An 18,857-nucleotide genomic window follows, 5' to 3' on the forward strand; every position below is an offset into this window, starting at 1 on the left:
TCTCAAAAAAAGAGGAGAAATATAATCTTAGGGAGAAATGTAATTTAAAACATTTGTATGCACGTACAACACTTAAGACCTTCAGTATATCAGTATGTGGAATTAAATGATGGAATGGATTAATAAACAATGTACTAATATGATCCACTTCAAGAAACTCTTCAAACTTAAAGTGTTTACAAAGTACAAAGAAGAAGAACCATGATAAACATTCTGAATTTATTTAACTCATCCATTCTTTCATTATTTCACTCACAAAATAATCTTACTTATCTCAACATATGAAATGTAACTTACTTCACCAATTATTATTTATTTACTTATTTTATTGTGATTACTTATGGAGTATATTGTGAATAAATTGAGAACAGGAAGTGAACAAAAGTTTTAGCAACTGTTATGTAAAAGAAAAGGGGTAGGATTAAATAAGCTCTGCTTCTTCCTACTCCTTTTCGAACATGTTGAAAAGAGAAACTGGAGATTGTGATGTATCATGTTGTATGCTTGCATGTTCGAAATAAACTCAAACTCAACTAACTTGTTTGTGTTCCATGCAACACTTACGTGGTCGGCACGCATCCCGATGTAGTCCAGGAACAGTACGGGTCCCGGGCGAGGACGCAGTCCGCACAGGATTTGTTGTTTCCTTGACAACTCTGGAGGTCCATCACAGAGATTTTCTCTGCAAAACTCACAACTAGTTTTTTCTGGACAAAAGATGAAAGAAACAATAAAGTGGATACGTGGAACTAATTAGATGAGGAAATACAACCACGCAATAACATCGCGCAATTTAAGACCAAATGGAAAAAAATATATTTTGGATCTATGCAGAGGTGGGACCAAGTCATTGTTTTGCAAGTCACAAGTAAGTCTCAAGTCTTTGCCCTCAAGTCCGAGTCAAGTCGCGAGTCAAGACAGGGCAAGTCCGAGTCAAGTCCAAAGTCAAGACTGGAAAGTCTCAAGTCAAGTCCTAAGTCCTGCATTTTGAGTTTCGAGTCCTTTCAAGTCCTTTTAACCACAGACTAATATATTAACACAGATTGTGTATGCTTTTCAAACGCTGTATTTATTTATTAAAACAAGTGCATTTTAAATTGCAGGAAAGAAAATTGTGCTGACATTGCACTTTATAATAGCACTATTAACCAGTCATTTTAAACATTAACTCATTCCTTTACAGAACAAACACATTGAAAAATAAAGTGCAAATGTACTTATTTGTACAAAAGTGTTAACATTGAAAAAACATGACATATACGTGAACATAACAAAAAAGTTGTACTTTTTATATGTCAGGGCCCTATGCTGCATTGCATTTGCAAAAGACCAAATCAGCCAAGAGTCTGTCAGTCATTTGTGCACGATGGGGGCGTAGTATGATGCCACCATGGCTGAAAACTCGCTCCACTGGAGCACTGGAGGCAGGCACTGCCAAGACTCTCATGGCCACTTGGAACAGTGAAGGAAGAGTCTTCATGTTCAATGCCCAGAACAAAAGGGGGGAGAGAGTTGTTTTGGGTTGGTGCACTACTTTTAAGTGTATCTTGTGTTTTTTATGTTGATTTAATTAAAAAAATAAAAAAATTAAAAAAATTATTGTGCGGCCCGATACCAATCGATCCACGGACCAGTACCGGGCCGCGGCCCAGTGGTTGGGGACCACTGAGGTAAACAACCAACAGTATGTCAGAAAGATAGCTAAAACGGTACACATATTCATAATATAGTATACATTTTAACTGACCTTTATTTGACTATTTTTGTCTTTTTTTAGGTGGCTAAAATACGCGGTGCTGCTGACCGCCGTCTAACGTTACGTGTGATATATTGACTAACGTAACCCTGCTTGAAAAAAATCACTGAACAAAAAGTATGAATAAGGTAGTGAACTGCAACAGATTCCCGTGTTTGCAATAACGTTATAACGTTAGCAGTGAGTTTACAGCCTCACTGATTTAACTACACAGCAAATAAAAGTCACGTTACTTAGCCAATAAACGTTATCTTACATTCAAAACTTACCGTTCTTTGTGCAACTTCAAATGCCGGACGAAGTTGGAAGTTGTTGCCTCTCCATCAGTAATTTTGGAACCGCATGTGTTGCATACTGCAAACCGTTTTGTGTTGACCACCTCGTAATTTTTATACCCAAACAAAATGATTTTAGGTATCATTTTTTGTTCACTGGCGTGTGGTTTGGACATGTCTTCTTCGTTGGTTGTCCTGCAATTTGATTGGATGAATGCTGTGTGATGAAAACAAAGTAGATCTAATTTGATTGGCTGTTGTACTGAGAGCACACCAGCTGACACACGCAACGCTGATAGACAAGTACACAATGAAAAATACGGAGCGCTCCCGAATAACTTTTTCATCTTTGGGTTTTGGGGAAAGTAGCAAGTCATGTCAAGTCATGTCAATTCAAAAGGCTCAAGTCCAAGTGAAGTCACAAGTCATTGATGTTAAAGTCTAAGTCGAGTTGCAAGTCTTTTTACATTTTGTCAAGTCGAGTCTAAAGTCATCAAATTCATGACTCGAGTCTGACTCGAGTCCAAGTCATGTGACTCGAGTCCACACCTCTGGATCTATGTGACAGTTAGATGGAGACGTTAAATATCTTTAGGGTGTATGTCGTTTACTTATATTTTCGTCAATTAGTGAAAAGGTGAGTGGGTATGTACAGTACAGGCCAAAAGTTTGGACACACCTTCTCATTCAATTAGGGCTGCAACAACTAATCGATTAAATCAATTAAAATCGATTATAAAAATAGTTGGCGATTAATTTAGTATCGATTCATTTGATCCATGCTACTTTTTATTTTTTATTTTTACAAACCTTTATTTATAAACTGCAACATTTACAAACAGCTGAGAAACAATCATCAAAATAAGTATGGTGCCAGTATGCTGGTTTTTTTTCAATAAAATACTGGAAAGGATAGAAATGTAGTTTGTCTCTTTTATCCAATTATTAATCGATTAATCGAAGTAATAATCGACAGATTAATCGATTATCAAATTAGTTGTTAGTTGCAGCCCTACATTCAATGTGTTTTCTTTACTTTCATGACTATTTACATTGTAGATTGTCACATTAAAACTATGAATGAACACATGTGGAGTTATGTACTTGACAAAAAAAGGTGAAATAACTGAAAACATGTTTCATATTCTACTTTCTTCAAAATAGCCACCCTTTGCTCTGATTACTTTTGTTATTTGAATCACAATCAGAATCAGAATCAGCTTTATTGTCATTACGCAAGGTAACGAGATTGAGGCCATTCCATACAGTGCGATGTGTGCATGCTAGAAAAACAATGTGCAAATATATAGAAATATAAAAAATGTAGAAGTGCAATGAATATGGTGTGAAATGAATATATACATGAAAAAACAAAACAAAAACAGGGTGGTTGGTGGAATGGGTTATTGCACCGAAGAGAAGGCAGTTATGAGGGACAATGGGGCAGTCCGTTCAGGATGGTTATGGCCCTGGGGAAGAAGCTGTTCTTTAGCCTGTTTGTTTTGGTTTTAATGCACCTGTAGCGCTTCCCAGAGGGCAGCAGGTGGAACAGGTCAGAGCCAGGGTGGGTGCTGTCCTTGATGATGGCACTGGCTCTGTTTCGCACACTCTTGGCATTCTCTCCATGAGCTTCAAGAGGTAGTCACCTGAAATGTTTTTTTTTTTACTTCACAGGTGTGCTTGAAGCTCATGGAGAGAATGCCAAGAGTGTGCAAAGCAGTAATCAGAGCAAAGGGTGGCTATTTTGAAGAAACTAGAATACAAAACATGTTTTCAGTTATTTCACCTTTTTTTGTTAAGTACATAACTCCACATGTGTTCATTCATAGTGTTGATGTGACAATCTACAATGTAAATACCGTACTTTTCGGAGTATAAGTCGCAGTTTTTTTTTCGTAGTTTGGCCGGTGGTGCGACTTATACTCAGGAGCGACTTATGTGTGAAATGATTAACACATTAGCGTAAAATATCAAATAATATAATTGATCTCATTCATGTAAGAGACTAGACGTATAAGATTTCATGGGATTTAGCGATTAGGAGTGACAGATTGTATAGCATGTTCTATATGTTATAGTTATTTGAATGACTCTTACCATAATATGTTACGTTAACATACCAGTTGGTTATTTATGCCTCATATAACGTACACTTATTCAGCCTGTTGTTCACTATTCTTCATTTATTTTAAATTGCCTTTCAAATGTCTATTCTTGCTGTTGGCTTTTATCAAATACATTTACCCCAAAAATGCGACTTATACTCCGGTGCGACTTATACTCCGAAAAATACGGTAGTCATGAAAATAATGAAGAGAAGGTGTGTCCAAACTTTTGGCCTGTACTGTATGTGATCATGTGATCATGTAATGATCTATTATTATATAATTTGTCAGTATATATCATATACTGTACATATATTATGTAAATATTACATATATGTTATATTTTATATTGCAACTAAGGTAAATTTTTTGTCTATTTTATACCTGCATTGTCCTTTCCATCCTTACATTTTCCATCCTTTGTAACTGAGCTACTGTGTGGAACAATTTCCCTTGTGGATCATTAAAGTTTGTCTAAGTCTAAGTCTAAGTCTATTAGGTAAATCAGAATCAGAATCAGAAATACTTGATTTATCCCCGAGGGGAAATTGCGATTTTCAGCACAGTCCCATTCAAGAGCAGACAAACATTACATCAATGCATACTGTAAATATATAGAGCGGTACCTCAACTCAAGAGGGATTTGAGATAAGAGCGGTCTCTCGGCTAATTATTGTGATTTACGATGCGAGCAAAAATTGGAGTTACAAGCATCCAGCCCATTAGCTGGCCAAAACGTCTGGTCTCACACGCTAACATTAGCCTACGACTAGAGATGGACATGACCTTGTTTTTCCAACCATGGGGAGATAGGCCACAGCACCCCCGCGATCCCGAACGGGCATACTTGCCAACCCTCCCGGATTTTCCGGGAGACTCCCGAAATTCAGCGCTTCTCCCGAAAACCTCCCGGGACAAATTTTCTCCCGAAAATCTCCCGAAATTCAGGCGGAGCTGGAGGCCACGCCCCCTCCAGCTCCATGCGGACCTGAGTGACGTGTTGACAGCCAGTTCACACATCCGCTTTCCCATAATATAAACAGCTAATGATGGAGGGCGAGTTCTTGGTTTCTTATGTGGGTTTATTGTTAGGCAGTTTCATTAACGTCCTCCCAGCGTGGTAACAACACACAACAACAGCAGTCAAGTTTTCGTCGGCCGTAAAGCAGTTCGTCTGCCGTAAACAGCAATGTTGTGACACTTTTAAACAGGACAATACTGCCATCTACTGTACATGCATATGTGACCCACCCATAATGTGTCACATTTTTGTGTTGATTTATTTATTTTATTTTGTGGTTTGAATTCGTTTTTAGAGCTGTCATTACACATTTATCAGTATTCACATTGGTCAGTAGGGGGCAGTAGGGCGTTTCTTCCCAATTGAATGCTATCACCTGCAGACCGGAAGTGTCTTGTCATTCTGATGAGCGCGACCAGTCTGTGAACAATTGAAACGTCCTGTGTGCTTTTTCCTCCTGTATAACAGGTTAGTTTTGGTGAATCAACTCACTGAATAATATCCATGTGATCTTTATAAGTTTAAGTACACATTCTGATGGTGGAGCCTAACTCTAAAGTGTTTGTGAGTTGTAGTTTGTATTTGTGAATGAATCCAGTGCACAGCTGCAGTAATCAATACAAAAAGGCGACCTGAGTGCGCAATGTTTATATAGGAACTTCTGATCCTAATTCAGACTCCCAAATTAGAGCTCCCGTTTTCTTATTGATTTTATAATGTATATTTGTATAATGTGTGTGTTCTGAAATAGTGACAGAGGACAATTCAACCCGTAACTCAACAATGAGTAGATGAGTGTTATGTGTGTGTATATGTGTAAATAAATGAACACTGAAATTCAAGTACTTATTTTATTTATTTATGTATATATATATATATATATATATATATATATATATATATATATATATATATATATATATATATATATATATATATATATATATATATATATATATATATGTATATATATGTAATAAAATATATATATTGCTAGAATTCACTGAAAGTCAAGTATTTCTTATATATATATATCTTAACCACGCCCCAACCACGCCCCCCACCCCCCACCCCCCCCCCCACTTCCCGAAATCGGAGGTCTCAAGGTTGGCAAGTATGCGAATGGGACAAGCGGTAGAAAATGGATGGATGGATGGATGGAGGGAAGAAAAAGAGTGTGAAGGACAGTAGTTCCAAGAAAAAGTGGATATAAAACATTCAGGTAAATCTCTACCAAATATAGAGATATCCGCTGACGTCACACTTTGGAAAAACGTTACAAATTGAGCAAATTCCAAAAGGCCGGTATGGAGGAAGTATGAAGGAAGGCAAGATTGTTTTATAAATATCTCCTCCATGCCTCCATGGTCGGATTTCACATTTTCTGGACTTATGCAGATCCCAAATACACAAACACAGGTACTAAATGGTAAGAAAAGGTCGTTTTGCATAGTAGGCCCACTTTACAATAATATCTAATTAGCGGACATTTATCCATGAAAGTATAGAAAAGTTGCTGATGTTGTGTTTGTTGGAAAAGAGATAAAGTCCACTCTCCAAGGTAAATGTTGAACCTTACTATTACACTATTTCATAAAAGTACTGCAGTTGTGTTTAGTACATTCTATTGCATTATTTTTCATACAATCTTTCTCATCTATAATCTATAATTTTGTTTGTCTTTTTAAAAGGCGTGTTGCATTTCATAATTGTGCTGTTTTTTGTGTGGGGTTTGAGGGAGGTAAGCACCATTTAAACCAGACCTGGGCAAATGAAGGCCCGGGGGGGTCACATGCGGCCCGTTGAGCTTTTCAATCTGGCCCGCCGGACATTCCCAAATAATTGTTTTAGATGTTTAAGATGTAAAGTGTAGCTGCCATTATGATGTGCACTCATGTTTTCTAATGACCGCAAGTCTTCAACTATACTAAGTCTTTCCATGCTTGGAATCTGCATCATATACTAGTTACTATGCTCATCTAATTAGTTACTATGGTCATCTAATTAGTCACTTTGGTCACTATGAGATATCTCAGATTGTAGGTGGGGTTTTTTTTTTACCCTTGGCGTTCGTATTTCACTATGTTTGTTGCATTTTTGGTTGTGTTTCGCTTGATTGTAAAATATGTTGTGAATATTCAGTGTTTTACCCTTCATAGTTAATATTGTAAATCCCACATTCTTTATTTTCATGTACATTCTGGGTGTCTCATTCAGTAAAAAAAAAAGTCAAATTCCATTCAATTTTTTAAGGCGGTCTGTCATAACGTTTTTAGCTTTCAATCATTATTGTGAGGTTTTGTATTAGTGTTCCTAAAAATAGATATACCGGCCTCCAGACACACTTTTTTTAATCTAAATCTGGCCCCCTGAGTCAAATTTTTGCCCAGGCCTGATTTAAGCACTGATTTAAATTATTTTCAAAGGGAGACGTTGATTTGAGATAGAAGTGTTTTGAGTTGAGAACCACTTTAAGTACTACTGTAGTACATAATGTTGTGTTTTTGTTACGGTGCACTATATCATACATAGAAGTGTGCCTTGGATAACCAAAAATATTAGAAACAACCTTAAATCCATCCATCCATCCATCCATCTTCTTCCGCTTATCCGAGGTCGGGTCGCGGGGGCAGCAGCCTAAGCAGGGAAGCCCAGACTTCCCTCTCCCCAGCCACTTCGTCCAGCTCCTCCCGGGGGATCCCGAGGCGTTCCCAGGCCAGCCGGGAGACATAGTCTTCCCAACGTGTCCTGGGTCTTCCTCGTGGCCTCCTACCGGTCGGACATGCCCTAAACACCTCCTTAGGGAGGCGCTCGGGTGGCATCCTGACCAGATGCCCGAACCACCTCATCTGGCTCCTCTCGATGTGGAGGAGCAGCGGCTTTACTTTGAGCTCCCCCCGGATGACAGAGCTTCTCACCCTATCTCTAAGGGAGAGCCCCGCCACCCGGCGGAGGAAACTCATTTCGGCCGCTTGTACCCGTGATCTTGTCCTTTCGGTCATAACCCAAAGCTCATGACCATAGGTGAGGATGGGAACGTAGATCGACCGGTAAATTGAGAGCTTTGCCTTCCGGCTCAGCTCCTTCTTCACCACAACGGATCGATACAGCGTCCGCATTACTGAAGACGCCGCACCGATCCGCCTGTCGATCTCACGATCCACTCTTCCCTCACTCGTGAACAAGACTCCGAGGTACTTGAACTCCTCCACTTGGGGCAAGATCTCCTCCCCAACCCGGAGATGGCACTCCACCCTTTTCCGGGCGAGAACCATGGACTCGGACTTGGAGGTGCTGATTCTCATCCCAGTCGCTTCACACTCAGCTGCGAACCGATCCAGTGAGAGCTGAAGATCCTGGCCAGATGAAGCCATCAGGACCAAATCATCTGCAAAAAGCAGAGACCTAATCCTGCAGCCACCAAACCGGATCCCCTCAACGCCTTGACTGCGCCTAGAAATTCTGTCCATAAAAGTTATGAACAGAATCGGTGACAAAGGGCAGCCTTGGCGGAGTCCAACCCTCACCGGAAACGTGTCCGACTTACTGCCGGCAATGCGAACCAAGCTCTGACACTGATCATACAGGGAGCGGACCGCCACAATCAGACAGTCCGAAACCCCATACTCTCTGAGCACTCCCCACAGGACTTCCCGAGGGACACGGTCGAATGCCTTCTCCAAGTCCACAAAGCACATGTAGACTGGTTGGGCAAACTCCCATGCACCCTCAAGGACCCTGCCGAGAGTATAGAGCTGGTCCACAGTTCCACGACCAGGACGAAAACCACACTGTTCCTCCTGAATCCGAGGTTCGACTATCCGGCGTAGCCTCCTCTCCAGTACACCTGAATAGACCTTACCGGGAAGGCTGAGGAGTGTGATCCCACGATAGTTAGAACACACCCTCCGGTTCCCCTTTTTAAAGAGAGGAACCACCACCCCGGTCTGCCAATCCAGAGGTACTTCCCCCGATGTCCACGCGATGCTGCAGAGTCTTGTCAACCAAGACAGCCCTACAGCATCCAGAGCCTTAAGGAACTCCGGGCGGATCTCATCCACCCCCGGGGCCTTGCCACCGAGGAGCTTTTTAACTACCTCAGCAACATCAGCCCCAGAAATAGGAGAGCCCACCACAGATTCCCCAGGCACTGCTTCAACCTTAAATCATTTTTTAAAATGCATGATGCGTAATACAACTACAATAATAAACATTAAATGAACACCCCTTAAACAGAGGTCATTAAAACTGAAAGCCCTTATACCAATAACAGTGTACCTAATGAAGTGAACCGTGAGTGTATAACATAACATAACATAACAAAGTTAAGACCCCCAAAAAGGCAATAATTGAATTGCAGTCTGACAAAAACAAAGCAAAGTAGTGCTGCAAAAAACACTGCAAAGTAAGACAAGACAACACATGAATGTGGATCAAATAAGAACTGCTGACAGAAGCAGAGGGGCTAGAAATAGATTTAGATGAATGGTACCTTTTTGGAGTCCAGTTTCATGGACTGTATGGGGGACTTGTTTAGAATCTGGGTTTCGAGGATGATGAAAGGTTCAGATCCGGCTTCGAGAATCTTATGGATCTTTCCGGAGTCTGTAGGATATGATGAGCATCAATTTAAGCTATGATAAACAAATACAGCAGAGGTCTTTAAAGGCGCAGTGAGAATAAAATACCACTGTGGCCTTTAAGATCCCACTGAAAAATGCTTTTTTTGGAGCATTTGGTCTAAAATGTCACACATTAAAACCTGATATACACAACATAACATTGTTTCTCACAATCATGATACTAGAACAACTACCTTGTCAATATTACAGGATTATCAAGACCTCATTCTGACAGCTTGGTTATATTTGGAACTAATGGGCGGTTTTGGCCACGAAGAACATGGCACAGGATGTGGTCAGCTTTGTTGATTGTGGATATCATCAGCCAAACAATTAGCACTAAAAATAGTGAAATGTTGTATTGTTTTGCAGAAAACAGGACATACCAGTGGCGAGCAGCAGAATGTTGTACATGTCGTCCACTGCCTGGACGCGGTCCACTACTATCTTGGTGTAGTTGTTGTTGCTGACATAAAAAGGAGTTTTGTAGACCCAGTCGCTAATTTCAGGATGATCTCTCACCACACTGACTGTGGCCAGCGGCAAGTTGCGGCTGTTTTTTACACACTGAAAAACAACACACAAAATTGTTGAATTTTGATTTGCTTGTAGACACATACTTGGGTCCATGGTGCTTGACCAACCACTGTCTATATCGCTTGTACACATACAGTACAGGCCAAAGGTTTGGACACACCTTCTTCTCATTCAATGTGTTTGCTTTATTTTCATGACTATTTACATTGTAGATTGTCACATCAAAACTATGAATGGACTGGTGAAATAACTGAAAACATGTTTTATATTCTAGTTTCTTCAAAATAGCCACCCTTTGCTCTGATTACTGCCTTGCACATTCTTGGCATTCTCTCCATGAGCTTCAAGAGCTAGTCACCTGAAAGGATTTTCACTTCACAGGTGTCATAGTTTTGATGCCATCCATCCATCCATCTTCTTCCGCTTATCCGAGGTCGGGTCGCGGGGGCAGCAGCTTAAGCAGGGAAGCCCAGACTTTCCTCTCCCCAGCCACTTCGTCCAGCTCTTCCTGTGGGACCCCGAGGCGTTCCCAGGCCAGCCGGGAGACATAGTCTTCCCAACGTGTCCTGGGTCTTCCCCGCGGCCTCCTACCGGTGGGACGTGCCCTAAACACCTCCCTAGGGAGGCGTTCGGGTGGCATCCTGACCAGATGCCCGAACCACCTCATCTGGCTCCTCTCGATGTGGAGGAGCAGCGGCTTTACTTTGAGCTCCTCCCGGATGGCAGAGCTTCTCACCCTATCTCTAAGGGAGAGCCCCGCCACTCGGCGGAGGAAACTCATTTCGGCCGCTTGTACCCGTGATCTTGTCCTTTCGGTCATAACCCAAAGCTCATGACCATAGGTGAGGATGGGAACGTAGATCGACCGGTAAATTGAGAGCTTTGCCTTCCGGCTCAACTCCTTCTTCACCACAACGGATCGATACAGCGTCCGCATTACTGAAGACGCCGCACCGATCCGCCTGTCGATCTCACGATCCACTCTTCCCCCACTCGTGAACAAGACTCCGAGGTACTTGAACTCCTCCACTTGGGGCAAGATCTCCTCCCCAACACGGAGATGGCACTCCACCCTTTTCCGGGCGAGAACCATGGACTCGGACTTGGAGGTGCTGATTCTCATCCCAGTCGCTTCACACTCAGCTACGAACCGATCCAGTGAGAGCTGAAGATCCTGGCCAGATGAAGCCATCAGGACCACATCATCTGCAAAAAGCAGAGACCTAATCCTGCAGCCACCAAACCAGATCCCCTCAACGCCTTGACTGCGCCTAGAAATTCTGTCCATAAAAGTTATGAACAGAATCGGTGACAAAGGGCAGCCTTGGCGGAGTCCAACCCTCACTGGAAACGTGTCCGACTTACTACCGGCAATGCGGACCAAGCTCTGGCACTGATCATACAGGGAGCGGACTGCCACAATCAGACAGTCCGATACCCCGTACTCTCTGAGCACTCCCCACAGGACTTCCCGAGGGACACGGTCGAATGCCTTCTCCAAGTCCACAAAACACATGTAGACTGGTTGGGCAAACTCCCATGCACCCTCAAGGACCCTGCCGAGAGTATAGAGCTGGTCCACAGTTCCACGACCAGGACGAAAACCACACTGTTCCTCCTGAATCCGAGGTTCGACTATCCGGCGTAGCCTCCTCTCCAGTACACCTGAATAGACCTTACCGGGAAGGCTGAGGAGTGTGATCCCACGATAGTTAGAACACACCCTCCGGTTCCCCTTCTTAAAGAGAGGAACCACCACCCCGGTCTGCCAATCCAGAGGTACCGCCCCCGATGTCCACGCGATGCTGCAGAGTCTTGTCAACCAAGACAGCCCCACAGCATCCAGAGCCTTAAGGAACTCCGGGCGGATCTCATCCACCCCCGGGGCCTTGCCACCGAGGAGCTTTTTAACTACCTCAGCAACCTCAGCCCCAGAAATAGTTTTGATGCCTTCAGTGACAATCTACTTTTGTACAATGTAAACCAGGGGTGTCAAACTCAAATACAGAGTGGGCCAAAATGTAAAACCGAACAAAGCCGCGGGCCAAGGTTGAACAAATTAACCTTTTAATAGGGACCCAAACAAGTTTTGCATTGAATATTGAACAAGCAAGGCTTATATAACTTTATAGTGACATGCAAAATCCAGTTTCAAATAATAATTAAAAAATATCAATGGCATATCAAATACAATTTAAATAAAAATGTAGTGCCTATTTTCTATTTGCAGCCTTCTGAGGTAAATATCAACATTAACTTTTTCCACAGGTTAATAAATTTGAAAATAAAATAACAATGAATAAAACAACCATTCCGAACTTTAAACTGCTCAGTTTGCAACACACTGATCTAATCTGATGTGCCCAAGCCAGATACCTGACATCTTTTCTTGGATGCTAGTTCATTAATGTCGGGGCTCAGGCTTTGAGCTGAGGCAACCTTCATTATCCAACGAAGGTGTTCATCAGTCATTATACCTCGTAGTCCACCCGGATGAAAAGCAGACGTGACGACAGCTCGTAGAGGACGATAAACGCAGTGCCTTTAAAGCACGCCCCCAAGCCCCACAGTCTTGGGGGCGTGCTTTAAAGGCACTGCGTTTATCGTCCTCTACGAGCTGTCGTCACGTCTGCTTTTCATCCGTTCCAACAACGTGCCGGCCCGATCACAAAATATGTGCGACTTCAGCACACACGTACACATTAATGCAATGCATACTTGGCGATACAGGTTACACTGATGGTGACCGTATAAATAACTTTAACACTGTTGGAAATATGCGCCACACTGTGAATCCACACCAAACAAGAATGACAAACACATTTCGGGAGAACATCCGCACAGTAACACAACATAAACACAACAAAACAAATACCCAGAATCCCATGCAGCCCTAACTCTTCCCGGCTGCAATATACACCCCCGCTACCACCAAACCCCGCCCCCCCAACCCCGCCCACCTTAACCGACGCACGTATTTGTTTTGTTGTGTTTATGTTGTGTTACGGTGCAAATGTTCTCCCGAAATGTGTTTGTCATTCTTGTTTGGTGTGGATTCACAGTGTGGCGTATATTTCTAACAGTGTTAAAGTTATTTATACGGGCACCGTCAGTGTAACCTGTATCGCTGTTGGCCAAGTATGCATTGCATTCACGCGCTGAAACCGCACATATTATGTGACTGGGCCAGCATTTGTTGGACTGGGTGAAAAGCGGACGTGACGATTTTTGGGAGGGGCTCTGAAATTTGAGAGTCTCCTGGGAGGGTTGGCAAGTATGAGAATTAGCGGTGAATGCGGTGTTACCGCGGCACCACCGCTGAATATAATCGGCGGGCTAGCTCTAGTGTTAATTTGATATCGCCTCAAGGGCCAAGTGAAATTACACGGCGGGCCAAATTTGGCCCGCAGGCCAGAGTTTGATACCCATGCTGTAAATAGTCATGAAAATAAAGAAAACGTATTGAAATGAGAAGGTGTGTCCAAACTTTTGGCCTGTACACTAATAGGCTGGAACCTATACAGTTTTGTATAAAGTACTTGAAAGAGAGTACAACTATCTGACCAGAAAATGACTTTGGTAAAAATGAGAGTCTCCTTTTAGAATATTACTTGAGTAAAAGTATTGTAATACCTGATATTTATGTACTTAAGTATCAAAAATAAAAGTATTTAAAGTTTGTAACGTCACTCGGGATGAACTATTCCACATTTTTTACCTGTATTTCAAAACTCAAATTTGGATACTGTTCATTATCCTGATTATTATCTTTATGGACATAATTTCTAGGCGCAGTCAGGGTGTGGAGGGTTTCCAGTTTGGTGGCCAGAGGATCGCATTCCAGCTTTTTGCAGATGATGTGGTACTGTTAGCTTCATCGGGCTGGGACCTTCAGCATTCACTGGGGCGGTTTGCAGCCGAGTGTGAAGCTGCTGGGATGAGGACCAGCAACTCCAAATCTGAGGCCATGGTTCTTAGTCAGAAAAGGGTGGACTGCACCCCTCGGGTCGGGAGTGAAGTTATGCCTCACAAATGAGGGAAGAATAGAACGCGAGATTGACAGATGGATTGGAAGGAGCTGAGCCAAAAGGCAAAGCTCTCGATTTACAGGTCGGTCTACGTTCCTACCCTCACCTATGGTCATGAACTTTGGGTTATGACCGAAAGGACAAGGTCGCGAATACAAGCGACAGAAATGAGTTTCCTCCGCAGGATGTCTGGGATCACCCTCAGAGATAGGGTGAGGAGCTCGCTCATCCGGGAGAGACTCAGAGTAGAGCCACTGCTCTTTCAGGTCGAGAGGAGCCAGCTGAGATGGCTCGGGCATCTACTACGGATGCCTCCTGGACGCCTCCCTGGTGAGGTGTTTCGGGCAGACCTTGGACACGTTGGAGGGACTATGTCTCACAGCTGGCCTGGGAATGCAGCGGTATCCCCCATGTAGAACTAGAGGAGATGGCCGGGGACAGGGAAGTCTGGGCATCTCTGCTTAGACTGCTGCCCCCGCGACCCGGACTCCGATAAGCGGCGGTTAAATGGATGGATGGAAATTTGGATACTAACCGATACCGAGGGCTGCAGTGTCGACAATAAATTTTGCCTGACGATACAGTATATTGTCCTACAAATTATTGTATTGATATTATTGTCAGCCTTATTTTGAGATCAAATTAAGCACAATTGAACCATGATGTACAATAATAATTAGGGATGTGGTCGATCACCATACTTGCCAACCTTGAGACCTCCGATTTATATATATATTTATTTTATTTTATATATATATATATATATATATATATATATATATATATATATATATATATATATATATATATATATATATATGTATGTGTGGGGAAAAAAATCACAAGACTATTTCATCTCTACAGGCCTGTTTCATGAGGGGGGGTTCCCTCAATCATCAGGAACCTGTAGAGATGAAATAGTCTTGTGATTTTTTTTCCCACACATACATATATTGCGCTCTACTACGGTATCGAGCACTATTTTTTGGATAACCTTATTAAGACATATATATATATATATATATATATATATATATATATATATATATATATATATATATATATATATACATAAATAAGAGAAATACTTGAATTTCAGTGTTCATTTATTTACACATATACACACACATAACACTCATCTACTCATTGTTGAGTTAAGGGTTGAATTGTCCATCCTTGTTCTATTCTCTGTCACTATTTTTCTAACCATGCTGAACACCCTCTCTGATGATGCATTCTGCTTCGTCTCCTTGTCGTGTGCGCAGTTGTGCACTGCACTCTCTAAAAGCCCTAGATGTTATTGTCACATATGCATGTACAGTAGATGGCAGTATTGTCCTGTTTAAGAGTGTCACAACATTGCTGTTTACGGCAGACAAGCTGCCTTACGGTAGACGGAAACGTGACTGCTGTTGTTGTGTGTTGTTACCGCGCTGGGAGGATGTTAATGAAACTGCCTAACAATAAACCCACATAAGAAACCAAGAACTCGCCCTCCATCATTCTACAGTTATAACGTGATTGAGCAGGCACGCTGTTTATATTGTGGGAAAGCGGACGTGAAAACAGGCTGTCGACACGTCATTCAGGTCGCATGGAGCTGGAGGGGGCGTGGCCTCCAGCTCCGCCTGAATTTCGGGAGATTTTTGGGAGAAAATTTGTCCCGGGAGGTTTTCGGGATAGGCGCTGAATTTCGGGAGTCTCCCGGAAAATCCGGGAGGGTTGGCAAGTATGCCGATCACGGTACTGACTGTTTTTTGTAGAAACGTTATGAGATTGGCCATTGCAGATCAATGCCTTTTATTGACAATCACAAACGAAGATCCTCTCTGGCTGACAATCGGCTTGCAGCTAATTGTGCGTCTCAGTGTGTGTACACAGTGTGGAGACGCTCCTCGAAACTAACAATCATCACCTCCGTCGCATCAAATAAACTGCATGTTTTAGTATCTTCAGTATAATGATCGTGTACCATTATCACTGGAGGACGAGGCTAAACATGTTGCACACCGAGAGTAAGCCACAAGCCGACGTGCTGTTACGTTCCACGTAGTGGTGGTTTGTTTGTTTTGTGTTTCTTCTTCTATTTGTTTGTACAGGTCACACTCATTCACTGCCTCTGCTGCCATTCAACCGGTTCCTGTTCCCAGCTGCTCCTCGTTTCACCTGTTAATCAGCCAGCCAATCCCGGACCACCATTCATCCTCCCAGCCTGTTTAAAATCACCTGCTCACCACTGGATCAGGGCGGATTCTTTTTCTGACATGCTGTGTGGAACTTGGAGAGACGCTACTTTGTCTTTGGCGCTATCTTGTTTGGTAATCATTTTTGTTAAACTCTTTGCTAAACTTGTGCCACCTGTTTTTGAGTCTTCCTTTTTGTTTTACCTTTCAACTTTTGTAAGTATATGCAGCCTAGTCTTGGGAAAGGTTAGACAGAGGCCTCTATACACTACACACGTAGGATTTGTTTGTGTATAGAGACACCAGGCTTAGTGGTGCCTGTCACCCTTGTATGTTTTGGACCACCTCTTTGGCTAGAGTAGGTAGGTAAGTTTTTGGTTTATTCTAATTAAATAGCTTTAGTTAGTAAGCTTACCTTTCTTTTTCAGAGGTGTCTTTTGGTATGTTTTGTTCATTTCTTTGACAGCACCTGTATTCCCAAGCTAGGCTAGTGTTGTGTCTTGTTGTAACCCCCCCCCCCTCTTGGTTACTTTTCAATAACACTAGTTTTTGTTTTCAATTCTTGGCTTCTGTGTCTTTAATTTACAACTCATTTGGTTTATACACTTTTATGTTGCGTTCTCTCACGATCCCTAGACTCTGAGCCAACTGGGAACGTAACACGTGCTAATAGCTAAGCTAACACTTGCGATAGCTTTAAACAACACAATAAATAAGTGCATAGAAGCATGGACGGAACTGCAGATATGAACAGAAAATGAAGAAGTACTTAAATAAGTCGAGAGAAAGGATAATATAACAACATCTGTTGGTGTGTCAGCATCAGAGGTGGGTAGTAACGCGCTACATTTACTCCGTTACATCTACTTGAGTAACTTTTGGGATAAATTGTACTTCTAAGAGTAGTTTTAATGCAACATACTTTTACTTTTACTTGAGTATATTTATAGAGAAGAAACGCTACTTTTACTCCGCTACTTTTATCTACATTCAGCTCGCTACTCGCTACTAATTTTTATCGATCTGTTAATGCACGCTTTGTTTGTTTTGGTCTGTCAGACAGACCTTCAAAGTGCCTGCGTTACTGGTGACGTTTCACTCCGTTCCACCAATAAAATGCAGTCACTAGTGACGTTTGACTCCGTTCCACCAATCAGCTGCAGTCACTGGTGACGTTGGACCAATCAAACAGAGCCAGGCGGTCACATGACCTGACTTAAACAAGTTGAAAAACTTATTGGGGTGTTACCATTTAGTGGTCAATTGTACGGAATATGTACTGTACTGTGCAATCTACTAATACAAGTGTCAATCAATCAATCAAAAGTGTGAAGGAAAAAAGACACTTTTTTATTTCAACCGTACATCCCGTCACAAGCCTAAAGACTGACTGCACAGTTCCTGTCTTCACAATAAAAGTGCCGCTCCATCGCGCCTGCGCTTTCAAAATAAGAGTCTCCGAAAGCCAGCACAAACAAGCTAGCAAGCCTCGGAATTTGCCGCCAATGTATTTCTTGTAAAGTGTGTGAAAACGAATATGGAAGCTGGACAAATAAGATACCAAAAACCAACCACTTTCATGTGGTATTAGACAGAAAGGAGGAACTTTTTTTCTCCTGCATTTGAAAACGTGGACGTTAAGCACTGCTGTCTGATTACAATCAATGCAAGTCATCAGAATCAGGTAATACACCAACTTATATTCTTGTCAACATGAAAGAAAGGAATCTATATGTGTTAAACATGCATGTATATTCATTAAAACACCTTTAACATGTAAACAAAAACGGCAAAATAAATAAATATAAATGATATACTGTATATATCAATGTATGTGTATATATGTATATATATATATATATATATATATATATATGTGTGTGTATGTTACTCATCAGTTACTCAGTACTTGAGTAGTTTTTTCACAACATACTTTTTACTTTTACTCAAGTAAATATTTGGGTGACTACTCCTTACTTTTACTTGAGTAATAAATCTCTAAAGTAACAGTACTCTTACTTGAGTACAATTTCTGGCTACTCTACCCACCTCTGGTCAGCATCGTCACAGTCAGTACACCACACCTGAGAGAAGGGCGGATCCATCCATAAATTGGTGGTGTCGATATTAAAGGGGAACATTATCACCAGACCTATGTCAATATATACCTTGATGTTGCAGAAAAAAGACCATATATTTTTTTAAACGATTTCCGAACTCTAAATGGGTGAATGTTGGCGAATTAAACGCCTTTCTATTATTCGCTCTCGGAGCGATGACGTCACATCGGGAAGCAATCCGCCATTTTCTCACTTTCGTCGGAGGGTGTA

At 41.9% G+C, this 18,857-nt stretch overlaps 1 protein-coding gene across 1 annotated transcript in view; it reads right to left on the reverse strand.

Moving 5' to 3' along the window:
• sema7a (semaphorin 7A (JohnMiltonHagen blood group)) overlaps positions 1–18,857 on the reverse strand; it is a 68,345-nt gene that overhangs the window by 8,877 nt on the left and 40,611 nt on the right. Inside the window, exons 10-12 of the mRNA XM_061969454.2 lie at positions 10,166–10,346; positions 9,650–9,762; positions 565–707 (exon numbers count right to left, since the gene is read on the reverse strand). Of these exons, the coding sequence (XP_061825438.2) occupies positions 565–707; positions 9,650–9,762; positions 10,166–10,346 (437 nt within the window). The remainder of the gene's footprint in view (positions 1–564; positions 708–9,649; positions 9,763–10,165; positions 10,347–18,857) is intronic.

This window comes from Nerophis lumbriciformis, linkage group LG10, assembly GCF_033978685.3.
Source record: "Nerophis lumbriciformis linkage group LG10, RoL_Nlum_v2.1, whole genome shotgun sequence".
NCBI lineage: Eukaryota > Metazoa > Chordata > Actinopteri > Syngnathiformes > Syngnathidae > Nerophis > Nerophis lumbriciformis.